The sequence below is a fragment of the Cyclopterus lumpus genome, chromosome 21 (assembly GCF_009769545.1).
Source record: "Cyclopterus lumpus isolate fCycLum1 chromosome 21, fCycLum1.pri, whole genome shotgun sequence".
NCBI classification, from domain to species: Eukaryota; Metazoa; Chordata; class Actinopteri; order Perciformes; family Cyclopteridae; genus Cyclopterus; species Cyclopterus lumpus.
Window position 1 is genome coordinate 340001 of NC_046986.1, and position 12911 is coordinate 352911.

The 12911-nt window shown below is 47.6% G+C and overlaps 1 protein-coding gene across 2 annotated transcripts in view; it reads left to right on the top strand.

Moving 5' to 3' along the window:
- The window catches only part of arhgap20 (Rho GTPase activating protein 20), a 32945-nt gene that overhangs the window by 2868 nt on the left and 17166 nt on the right, over positions 1–12911 (top strand). For both annotated transcript variants that reach the window (XM_034561734.1, XM_034561735.1), the window contains 8 exons: positions 2715–2800; positions 8235–8411; positions 8891–9040; positions 9396–9437; positions 9640–9724; positions 9814–9891; positions 10377–10443; positions 10842–11063. In XM_034561734.1, coding sequence (XP_034417625.1) covers positions 2715–2800; positions 8235–8411; positions 8891–9040; positions 9396–9437; positions 9640–9724; positions 9814–9891; positions 10377–10443; positions 10842–11063 — 907 coding nt within the window. Of the gene's footprint in view, positions 1–2714; positions 2801–8234; positions 8412–8890; positions 9041–9395; positions 9438–9639; positions 9725–9813; positions 9892–10376; positions 10444–10841; positions 11064–12911 lie in introns of those variants that run through there.

The following is a 12911-nucleotide window of genomic DNA, read 5'->3' on the forward strand; positions in this document are numbered from 1 at the left end:
TGTTGTTCTTCTTGTTCTTCTTGTTCTCCTTGTTCTCCTTGTTCTTCTTGTTCTTCTTGTTCTTTTTCTTGTTCTCCTTGTTCTTCTTGTTCTTTTCCTTCTTGTTCTCCTTGTTCTTCTTGTTCTTTTCCTTCTTGTTCTTCTTGTTCTCCTTGTTCTTTTCCATGTTGTTCTTCTTGTTCTTTTCCTTCTTGTTCTCCTTGTTCTTCTTGTTCTTTTCCTTCTTGTTCTCCTTGTTCTTCTTGTTCTTTTCCTTCTTGTTCTTCTTGTTCTCCTTGTTCTTTTCCATGTTGTTCTTCTTGTTCTTTTCCTTCTTGTTCTTCTTGTTCTTTTCCATGTTGTTCTTCTTGTTCTTCTTGTTCTCCTTGTTCTCCTTGTTCTTCTTGTTCTTCTTGTTCTTTTTCTTGTTCTCCTTGTTCTTCTTGTTCTTTTCCTTCTTGTTCTCCTTGTTCTTCTTGTTCTTTTCCTTCTTGTTCTTCTTGTTCTCCTTGTTCTTTTCCATGTTGTTCTTCTTGTTCTTTTCCTTCTTGTTCTCCTTGTTCTTCTTGTTCTTTTCCTTCTTGTTCTTCTTGTTCTTTTCCTTCTTGTTCTTTTCCATGTTGTTCTTCTTGTTCTTTTCCTTCTTGTTCTCCTTGTTCTTTTCCATGTTGTTCTTCTTGTTCTTTTCCTTCTTGTTCTTCTTGTTCTCCTTGTTCTTTTCCTTCTTGTTCTTCTTGTTCTCCTTGTTCTTTTCCATGTTGTTCTTCTTGTTCTTTTCCTTCTTGTTCTCCTTGTTGTTCTTGTTCTTCTTGTTCTTCTTGTTCTTTTCCTTCTTGTTCTTCTTGTTCTCCTTGTTCTTCTTGTTCTTTTCCTTCTTGTTCTCCTTGTTCTTTTCCATGTTGTTCTTCTGGTTCTTTCCCTTCTTGTTCTTCTTGTTGTTGTTATTGGTCTTCTTGTTCTTGTTCGTGTTGTTCTTGTTGTTGCTGTTGTTCTCCTTGTTCTTTTCCATGTTGTTCTTCTTGTTCTTTTCCTTCTTGTTCTTCTTGTTCTTGTTAGTGTTGTTCTTGTTGTTGCTGTTGTTCTTCTTCTTGTTTTCCTTCTTGTTCTTGTTCTTCTCTTGTTGAGAGTTTAGTCGGTAAGATGTGAGAAATGAGGAGAAACCCGAGTTCTGCTTCCTCAGAGTTTTAGTGGAGAGGCTCAATGTACCCACAATGCAACGCGGCGCCTTTGAGTGAACTTCCTCCTCCAACACTTGTAGAGGAATGTTCCCCATAAGTCTCTGGATCAGTTTCAGAAGGCCTTCTTTCATTTCTGTGGCCCCCCCTCGTCTGATTGGATGACTGTAGTAAAGGTTTGGGGTCACGGGGTTTATAGATTAGGGTTTAAATGGAGAGCGTTCCAATGAGGACGTGAGATCATATCTGATGTTTCTGTCAGTCGCCATCTTTTTCCATTTCGCTCACTTCCTGTTTTCCTTCTTTACAGCTGTCACTTCTCCTTTTTTTTCAGACAACACACACACACACACATATACACACACACACACACACACACACACACAAACACACACATATACACACACACACACATCCTCACACACACACACACACACAGACACAAACACACACATACATATACATACACACACACATCCTCACACACAGACACACAGACACACACACACACACACCCACAAACACACACGCACACACACACATGCTCACACATACACAAACACACATACACACACACACACACACGCATACACACACACACACACATATATATACACACACACACATCCTCACACACACACACACACACAGACACATACACACACACACACCCACAAACACACACGCACACACACACACACATGCTCACACACACACACGCTCACACACACACACATACACCCACACACACACCCACAAACACACACACATGCACGTACACATTCAGACTCACACACACACACACACACAAATACACAGACACGCACACACACACAGATACGCACACACACACAGATACACACACACACACATACATACACACAGATACACACACACACACACATACATACACACAGATACACACACACACACATATATACACACGCACACACATCCTCACACACACACACATTCACACACACACATACACACACACCCACAAACACACACATATATACACACACACATGCACGTACACATTCAGACTCACACACACAGATACACACAGATAGCATACATACACACACACATACACATTCACACACACACATACACACACCCACACATCCACATATATACACGCACACACTCACACACACATAAACACACACACTCACACACACACACCCCACAAACACACACACACGTATATACACACACACATGCACGTACACATACACACACACACAACACACACACACAGATACATAAACACACACACAGATACACACCCACACATGCACGTACACATTCAGACTCACACTCACACATACACACAGATACACACATACACACACATAGCACACACACACACATACATACACACAGATACACCTACACACACATATACAGACACACCCACAAACACGCACACACATATATACACACACACATGCACGTACAGATACACAAACATAACACACACACACACACACACTGCAGCCATGCTTGATATTACCATCACTTGTATTGACCCTAACTCTCTCTCTCTCTCTCTAGAAGATGAAGACTTTGGCCCAGAGGCGACAGTCTGCTCCCTCGCTGGTCATCAGCAAAGCACTCACCAGATCGAGAAGCACGTCCAGGTACGAGCTCACACACACACACATGCACACTCACACCTACACACACACACACAAACACATACACACACCTACACACACCTCATTGATGAGGATTCAAGGACAGGTTATTGTCGTTATGCAGACTTCAGAGATGTTATGACCTCATGATATTGGCTCTATTGTTTGCTTATGGATGATCTTCATCGAGCTCTCAGACACTCGGATTCTGAAGTTTAAAGTCTGAAACATCACAACTTGACTCATTCATGCTCTGAGCGAGTTGAAGCTCTTCCTCCTCCTCCTATCGCCCCTCTTCCATATAGACTTCTATACAACCAGAGGAGTCGCCCCCTGGTGGTCAGGAGAGAGAATGCAGCTTTAACACATGAAGCATAGACTTCTATACAACCAGAGGAGTCACCCCCTGGTGGTCAGTAAAGAGAATGCAGCTTTAACACATGAAGCATAGACTTCTATACAACCATAGGAGTCGCCCCCTGGTGGTCAGTAAAGAGAATGCAGCTTTAACACATGAAGCATAGACTTCTATACAACCAGAGGAGTCGCCCCCTGGTGGTCAGTAAAGAGAATGCAGCTTTAACACATGAAGCATAGATTTCTATACATGGAGATTATAACTATTTGTATTCATACAGCCTCTACTTGCCTCTCTGGTCTGTGTTCACTTCCTGGATTTCAGTCGAGTTTCACTGATTCTTCGTGACATGACTGTTGGTCTCACATTAATCAATTATGGATTCATAGCTTAGAGTTACCTCAGCATTTAATGTTTTATACAGAATCTGGTAAAACGGTTTATTCGGGACGAGACTTTAAAAGTGTAGAATAAAATGTTTTTGATGAAATATCACAGCTTGGTTTTGGTCACTTTTTCTGAAGCGTTCGTCACACATGATGCGTTCATGAAAAATCGGAAAGATGATAATCTGACAATGATGATGGTTTTTACACGTTCAGGCTCTGACACTAATTTGGCAATTGTTTATAAAAAACATGCTTTTCAATCCCGCCGGCACACTTTTCTCTTTGTTTTTGAGTCGTGATTTTCAAGGTCACACGAGTTGCATGTCATGAACCTGAACTTCATGAACCTCTCTGGAGGAATCTGGACAAAGGGAAGGAGGAGAAATATTGAAGCTTATCACAGTGTCACCAAGAAAAGAAAGAAAGAAAGCTGCATGAGTTGTGTACATTTTTTCAGAGGGTCGAAATTGTTTCACAGTTTTAACAAAAGGAAAGTATTTTCTTTCTTCCTGGAACAATAGCTGATTGTTTTGCAACTGTTGATTCTGCAACATGGCGTTGTGTCCTGCATGCAGTCTTCATGTTCTTCTGTTTCCTCTAGCTCTCTGCAGGGCGTCTGTAATGGTGCAACAAACTGGAACCCAAAAGCACGACTCTGAGACATAGGTAACAAAGACGATTGCTTTTACTGGGTACAGGCAGGGTCAAAACCGGGAGATCAGTTTGTGAGGCAAACAAGTCCAAAAAAGGGGCAGGCAGAGAATCGAAGGTCAGAACAGACAGACTAAGGTAACGCTGGAGAGCTTGGCATGAAAACACAAGACAATCTGGCAGAGGACAAGTGCAAGTGAGGGGACCTAAGTACTGACAGACTAATGAGGGGATGGTCTGCAGGTGAGATGGGCGTGAGAACCAGGTGAAGGGAATGAAGGATGATCAGGTGTGAATGTCCGGCTCTGAAATGACATGAGAGTTAATTAAATCAGCAAACGGAATGAAAACGACTAATATGACGGGGAATTCGTGACAGAACCTCCCCCTCTAGAGACGGCTCCTGACGTCTTACTGGGCTGGTCCAGATGAGCCCTGTGGAAGGCCGTGATCAAGGAGGGGTCCAGTATGCTGCGAGTGGGGACCCATTGTCGCCCCTCCGGCCCATACCCCTCCCAATCCATGAGGTATTGTAGTCCCCTACCCCGTCGCCGAGATTTGAGCAGGTGACGGGCCGTGTAGATAGGATCCCCTGGGGGTTTGCTGGGGTTTGGTGGAGGGCTGAAGCGGGCTTTCTTGGACAGGTTTAACCCTGGAGACGTGGAAGGTCGGATGGACTCTCATGGCTGGTGGTAGACGCAGCCGGATGGCTGCAGGATTAATGACCCGTGAAACAGGAAACGGGCCCACGAAACAAGGAGACAATTTCTTGTACTCAACTCTTGAGGGGAAGGTCCAGTGTAGACAGCAAGATCCGTTGTCTAGGCGCGGGGAGGTGACGTCTGTTGGCCGACCGTTGGTAGTGCTCGGAAGTGCGCAATAGCATGGATTGGGCCTGCCTCCAAGTGCATTTGGCAGTAGGGAGTTTGGTTAGTGAAATGAGCAGAGCAGATTTGGAAAATTGATCAATGACCCTGAGAATAACAGTTTTACCACTAGAGGTGGGTAGGTCGGTTACAAAATCCAATGCAATGTGGGACCAAGGGGGCGATGAGGAAGTGGTAGAGGGTGAAGGAGACCAGAGGGGGCCACAAACGGCTGCTCCGCTCACTTTAGCCAATGTCTCCACTCCTCCAGTGCCAGATTCAGTGCCTGGATGGACCTTCTGATGCCCGGCTGCCTGCTGCAAGAGAACATCCCCAACCCCAGTGTCCGAGGCATCCACCACAACAATTAACTGGTGGGCCGGGTCTGGGAATATTAGGATGGGAGCCGACGTAAAGTGTGACTTTAACTCACCAAAGGCCTCTGCCGCCGCGGAGGTCCACCGGAAGAGCACCTGCTGGGAGGTGAGAGCGGTGAGCGGGGCAACCACGGAACTGTAGCTGCGGATAAACCGTCGATAGAAGTTCGCGAAGCCCAGAAAACGTTGGAGTTCCTTGCACGTAGAAGGTGGAGGCCAGTCTGCAACTGCTCTGGTCTTAGCTGGGTCCATCTGGATGTTACCAGCCTTGATAATGTATCCCAGAAAGGATATCTCAGAGGTGTGGAACTCACATTTCTCGGCTTTCGCAAACAGGTGGTTCTCCAGAAGTCTTTTGCAGAACTTGCCGTACATTTACCACATGCTCTTGTGGTGACTTGGAGAAGATGAGGATGTCATCTAGATATACAAAAAACGAAACATTGAGCAGACCTCGGAGAACATCATTGACCAACCCCTGGAAAACAGCAGGGGCATTGGTGAGTGCAAAAGGCATCACAAATATTCATAATGTCCACTAGGAGTATCAAATGCCGTCTTCCACTCGTCCCCCTCTCGGATTCTCACCAGATGGTATGCATTGCGGAGATCGAGTTTGGAGAAGACGGTTGCCCCTTGAAGCAACTCAAAAGCAGATGAAACAAGTGGAAGGGGGTACCTGTTCTTTAACGTGATGTTATTAATTCCTCTGTAATCAATGCAAGGGCGCAGGGATTTGTCCTTCTTGCCGACAAAGAAGAAGCCAGCAGCTAAAGAGTCAGTAATATAACTCTCCATGGTTTTAATCTCCGGAGCCGATAGGGAAAAAAGTCTACCTCTGGGGGGAGATGTACCCGGGAGAAGGTCGATTGCAAAGTCGTATGGGCGATGCAGTGATAATGAGGTGGCCCGGGCCTTGGTGAAAACCTCTCTTAGGTCATGATATTCCCTGGGAACACCGGCGAGATCTGGGGACTCAGCAGAGACAGAGAGAGACAGGAGTAACCTCACTGTAACTCCACTACATGTCTCTGACCACTACGCTCACTAAATGCGGGGCTACTTGTGGTTCCTAGAGTCCTAAAAAGTAGGATGGGAGCCAGAGCCTTCAGTTATCAAGCTCCTCTTTTATGGAACCAGCTTCCACTTTCAGTCCGGGAGGCAGACACAGTCACCTCATTCAAGAATAGACTTAAGACTTTCCTCTTTAATAGCCCTTATAGTTAGGGCTGAATCAGGTTTGCCCTGGTCCAGCCCCTTGATATGCTGCTATAGGCTTATAGGCTGCTGGGGGATGTTTTAGGATACACTGAGCACCTATCTCCTCTTCTCTCTCTCCTTATGGATGAATTTACATCTCTCCATTGCACCTTACTAACTCTGCTTCCTCCCCGGAGTCTTTGTGACTTCACGTCTTATAGTGTCCATTGGACCTGGCTGTGTCTGAAGCTGGTCCTGGGTCCTTGCCCCTGCTTCCTGCATCCTGCCTAGACCTGGCCTCCTTCCCAAATGGCCCTGCCTCCTTCTCTGTGCCTCCTGCCTCAAAGGATCTGCCTCCTGCCATGGCCATGCTGATGACCCCCCTCCCATCCTCTCTACCTCCTTCTGTTTCATGGATTGTGGAGGTCTGGATCGTGGTCCATGCCTACTACTAATTATTCATACATTTCTGTCATATTCATGTATGTGTTTATGTAACTCTGTAATGCTTCTGTCCATCCGTGGAGAGGGATCCTCCTCTGTTGCTCTCCTTGAAGGGTTCTTTCCTTTTTTCCCCTAAAAGTTTTTTTTCTATTTTTTAGGAGTTTTTCCTGATCCGATGTGAGGTCAAAGGTCAGGGATGTAAAGCCCTCTCATTGTAAAGCCCTCTGAGGATAATTTGTAACATGTGATATTGGGCTATATAAAATAAACTGAATTGAATGGAATGGACACACTCATGAACACACACAATCTCCTCATGTCTCCGATCTTTGTCCAAAACATGCGGAAGATAAATAATTTGTAGGAAAACGACTTCATGTCCAATATTTATCTGACGGGTGACTCAGATAATGTACAGTACAGAAAACACAGTCCGGTTCCACCGTGAGGACTCAGTACAGAAAACACAGTCCGGTTCCACCGTGAGGACTCAGTACAGAAAACACAGACCGGTTCCACCGTGAGGTCTCAGTACAGAAAACACAGTCCGGTTCCACCGTGAGGACTCAGTACAGAAAACACAGTCCGGTTCCACCGTGAGGACTCAGTACAGAAAACACAGACCGGTTCCACTGTGAGGACTCAGTACAGAAAACACAGTCCGGTTCCACCGTGAGGTCTCAGTACAGAAAACACAGACCGGTTCCACTGTGAGGACTCAGTACAGAAAACACAGACCGGTTCCACCGTGAGCTCTCAGTACAGAAAACACAGTCCGGTTCCACCGTCAGCTCTCAGTACAGAAAACACAGACCGGTTCCACCGTGAGGTCTCAGTACAGAAAACACAGACCGGTTCCACTGTGAGGACTCAGTACAGAAAACACAGTCCGGTTCCACCGTGAGCTCTCAGTACAGAAAACACAGACCGGTTCCACCGTGAAATGTATATTTGTCTCTGGGACATCTCTGGAGAACGAGATGCTCCATCTCAATAAGGTGATGGATTTTAAAGCCCTTGAAGACGGATTTATGATTTGTTATACTGAACCACATTCAATGCCGTGTTTTTAGTTTAGAGACATGCCTCCGACACATCTGGACCACTTCTCCTTTGTGTCTAATAGTGTGTATCCCCCCCCCCCCCCCTCAGGGAAAGCTGCATGACACCAGCCAGCCCAGAGTCCTGTGCCCTGGTCCAGGCCTTCCTGGCTGATTGTCCACGCCGCCTGTTCCTGGGTCACGCCCAAACGCAGCTGAAGACAGGCCTGCAGACCCAGGAGAGACACCTCTTCCTCTTCACTGACACGCTGCTCGTCGCCAAGGCCAAGTGAGTGTCTGTCTGTGTGTGTCTTGTTGAAAAGAGTGTGTGTTCTACGTGGTTGAGAGATGGATGGAGTTACATCCTTCAATCCTCAACAACTCCCTGACTCATTCTGCCCCAGTATATCATTATCTCCCAGCCAATTACATCCATATGAAGCCTGACTCAGATCAAAGGAGCTCCTCGCCCTCAAACGGCCACACACACACACACACACACACACACACACACACACACACACACACACAGACACTGTACACACAGCGGTACTGGGCTAGTGGGGGGCTGACCCTTCCAGCACAGAGAGCAGACGCTATTATTGGCATGTCATTGAGGTGGAACACACAGGGTGAGTCTGAGGAATGTGTGCTGGTAGTACTCGTGCACCCTATTCTCTCTGATAATGTCGTGTTCCTTAGATTGGACAGAATTCTTGACATTGATTATAACCCTGGTCTAGCTCAACATGGCTGTGTCTTCTGCAGGTCTCCCACTCACTTCAAGGTGAAGGCCCAGGTCCGAGTGTGTGAGATGTGGACGGCCGGCTGCATGGACGAGGTGTGTGAGGGCAGCACCAGCCCAGAGAGGAGCTTCGTCATGGGCTGGCCCACCTGCAACTGTGTGGCCACCTTCAGGTAAAACACACACACAGCAATGTCACTCCGTTTCCTCTTCTATAACTTCATTTAGATCACTCCAGAACACTGCGATGTTCTGAGGTGGAAATCCACGTTCTAGACGGGAACCAGAAACTGAACCACAGAATCCCTGAACTCCTTCGTGTGAAGGCGGTTCTCCGTCGTAAAGCCACTTCGGCGAAAACCACAACACGCAATACGCAACGCGCATGCAAACGTATATGTGCACCTTTCTAATGGCGCGACACACACGTGCACTCGTTCTGCATCAGGAGGAATCCAGTCTGTGGTTTGGATGTTATGCCACACCATTTCCTGTGATTATGTTTTATGGCTCTGTGCTCCTCTGCAGCTCCCAGGAGCACAAGGACAGGTGGTTGGCACTCATCAAAAGGTAAATGTTTGCTTTGTTTTTGGTATTTCTGTGATGGAACAGAGGGGATGAAATGGAAGCTCAAAATGACTGTGAATAAATGCATGCTTTACAACTAACATATACATATTTACAGCTAAGATAAAATCATATTTTACATGCATGATTGGAAACATGAGCTTTTATTCTTACACTTGAACACTGGCCTCTCCGCTGCATACAGTCGGATACTTGAGGGCAAACGGAAGGACGACCCCAAGACCATTCCTCTGAAGATATTTGCAAAGGATATCGGAAATTGCGCATATGTAAGATTCTCTTTTTTTTGTATTGCTTCTATCAGCACAAAATGAACATGGGGTAATTAATGACATCACCGACATAATGTCTCCACCAGGCCAAGACACTCGCGGTCAGCAACACCGACAGCACCACGGATGTTGTCCGCTTGGCTCTGCTGCAGTTTGGCATATCGGTGAGTTCAAGTCCCTCCGTTAAAGAAGCATCTGATGAACAGAGGATTGCGTGAGACCAGAACCAGGACTGAGACGGTCCGACCATGCCGCTGTAAAGTCTGGGGCTTGAATCACTTCCGCTTTTGTCTACAGGGACCGCCAGAGTCAACACAACATTAAAGTTCCTCTTGGTTGTTTAAATAAAGACGTCAAGTTTAGAAAGCAGCAGACATGTGTGTCGGCTCAAGTGAAGCTGCTCAGACTCCAACAATGTCTCCTGTAGAGTTTTTCTTTTTGCTCTCATGAGGGAAGTCACGACTTTGTAGTTTAACGTTATTGAAGAAATTGTACTTGCTTGATTCTTGTTGTTCTGAGTTTGGACTCATGGTTTAATGCACTTATTGTAAGTCGCTTTGGATAAAAGCGTCAGCTAAATGACATGTAATGTAATGTAATGTAATGTAATGGAAGCCTGACCAGTACATTGATTCTGTCTTCCATCCAGGGCTGCGTCAAAGACCACCGGTTGTGGGTGAACTCCAGTAAGGACGACCCTCCTTACCCTCTCATCGGTGAGCACCTGTCATGCCCACTGGGATGCAACACCTGGTCTTCAGAACTCTTTTCGAAATGCCCTTAAGGAAGTTACCTCAGCTCCAACGGTGTGGGATCAGTTGCACCTTTCATAACTACAGTAGTGGTAAACGTCCCTCTGATGAGGAACATTTTGGAAAGCCAGGCCACTACTTCAGCATTGCACCATGATCAAAAGATCTCCAAGAGCCCCAAGAGCTCCTGGAGCTGGGAGCATTTCACAGCCGCTTTGTGACATTCTGTTATAATTTTTAGTTCTGAATCCCAAAGATCCAGACGGCTGACTTTATGTTGTGTTCTTTTGACACCACTACACATACCAGACCCCCCCCACCCCCCGACCTCTAACCTCTGGAACCATTGACCTCTCATTCAGGCCACGAGTTTCCATTCAGTATCAAGATGAGCCACATTCGGGACAGCAAGAGCTCCGGTGGTGGAGGACTGGGAGGTGTGGGAGGAGGACCGGGGAGAGATCCAACGAGTCCCGCGGACTGTCCAGGGGTGCTGCTGCTCGACCAGTGTCTCCCTCCAGACACCCAGTGCCAGTTCATCCTCAAACCCAGCAAGGTGGCCCCGGGACAGGCTCCACTTATAGGTGAGACAGGTCTGGACTGTAGTTCCCTTTGAGGGGGTCCGACCCCTTGTTTTAATCAGGTCACAGGAACAGCTCATGAATATTGATGAAAGGTCATGTGAGCCTTTCTAATCTAATCATTCTGTTATTTTTGTTTGGTTTCGTGTGAAAAACCAGAGCTCCTCCCCGTGTCGTGTGACAGGAAATAAGCCTCAGCTAAAGTATGTGTTGTGAGAACCGGTCCATGGATCTGGTTCTGTTGGGAACCACAAGAGGAAATGTGAGGATGCAGAAGGACCACAGAAAGTAGTTCCTCACTTCCCTTCTCTTTGTTTGCGTGGCTCTTCTCGGTCACGTTGAGGATGACTCCGGAGCCGACGAAGAATCGGAGAGCGGTGGGAAAGGAGTGTTTAGCGGACAGGGCGACACAGCTATTGTCTGAAGGCCAGCGGAGGTGAAGGAAAGAGAAACAACCGCCGTAGGAGATGGAGAGACCTGAGGAGGAAGAGGAGGAGGAGGAGGAGGAGGAGGAAGAAGAGTAACAGGGAAAAAAACAAGAGGACGGGGGATGAGGATGAGGGGAGGGGGCAAGTTGAGGGTAAAAAATGTTTTCCAGTCGAGGAGGCTGCAGTCTGCCAACCACAAGATTCCTCCAGCACAGCAGCGTCTTACGTAACCGCTAACGGACTCTGAACACCAGGAGGACTCTGAACACCAGGAGGACTCTGAACACCAGGAGGACTCTGAACACCACGAGGACTCTGAACACCAGGAGGACTCTGAACACCACGAGGACTCTGAACACCACGAGGACTCTGAACACCACGAGGACTCTGAACACCAGGAGGACTCTGAACACCAGGAGGACTCTGAACACCAGGAGGACTCTGAACACCACGAGGACTCTGAACACCAGGAGGACTCTGAACACCACGAGGACTCTGAACACCACGAGGACTCTGAACACCACGAGGACTCTGAACACCAGGAGGACTCTGAACACCAGGAGGACTCTGAACACCAGGAGGACTCTGAACACCAGGAGGACTTTGAACACCACGAGGACTCTGAACACCAGGAGGACTCTGAACACCAGGAGGACTCTGAACACCAGGAGGACTCTGAACACCACGAGGACTCTGAACACCAGGAGGACTCTGAACACCACGAGGACTCTGAACACCAGGAGGACTCTGAACACCACGAGGACTCTGAACACCACGAGGACTCTGAACACCAGGAGGACTCTGAACACCAGGAGGACTCTGAACACCAGGAGGACTCTGAACACCACGAGGACTCTGAACGCCACGAGGACTCTGAACACCACGAGGACTCTGAACACCACGAGGACTCTGAACACCAGGAGGACTCTGAACGCCACGAGGACTCTGAACGCCACGAGGACTCTGAACACCACGAGGACTCTGAACGCCACGAGGACTCTGAACACCACGAGGACTCTGAACGCCACGAGGACTCTGAACGCCAGGAGGACTCTGAACGCCAGGAGGACTCTGAACACCACGAGGACTCTGAACACCACGAGGACTCTGAACACCACGAGGACTCTGAACGCCAGGAGGACTCTGAACGCCACAAGGACTCTGAACACCAGGAGGACTCTGAACGCCACGAGGACTCTGAACGCCACGAGGACTCTGAACACCACGAGGACTCTGAACGCCACGAGGACTCTGAACGCCACGAGGACTCTGAACGCCACGAGGACTCTGAACACCACGAGGACTCTGAACACCAGGAGGACTCTCAACACCAGGAGGACTCTGATCACCAGGAGGACTCTGAACACCACGAGGACTCTGAACACCAGGAGGACTCTGAACACCACAAGGACTCTGAACACCA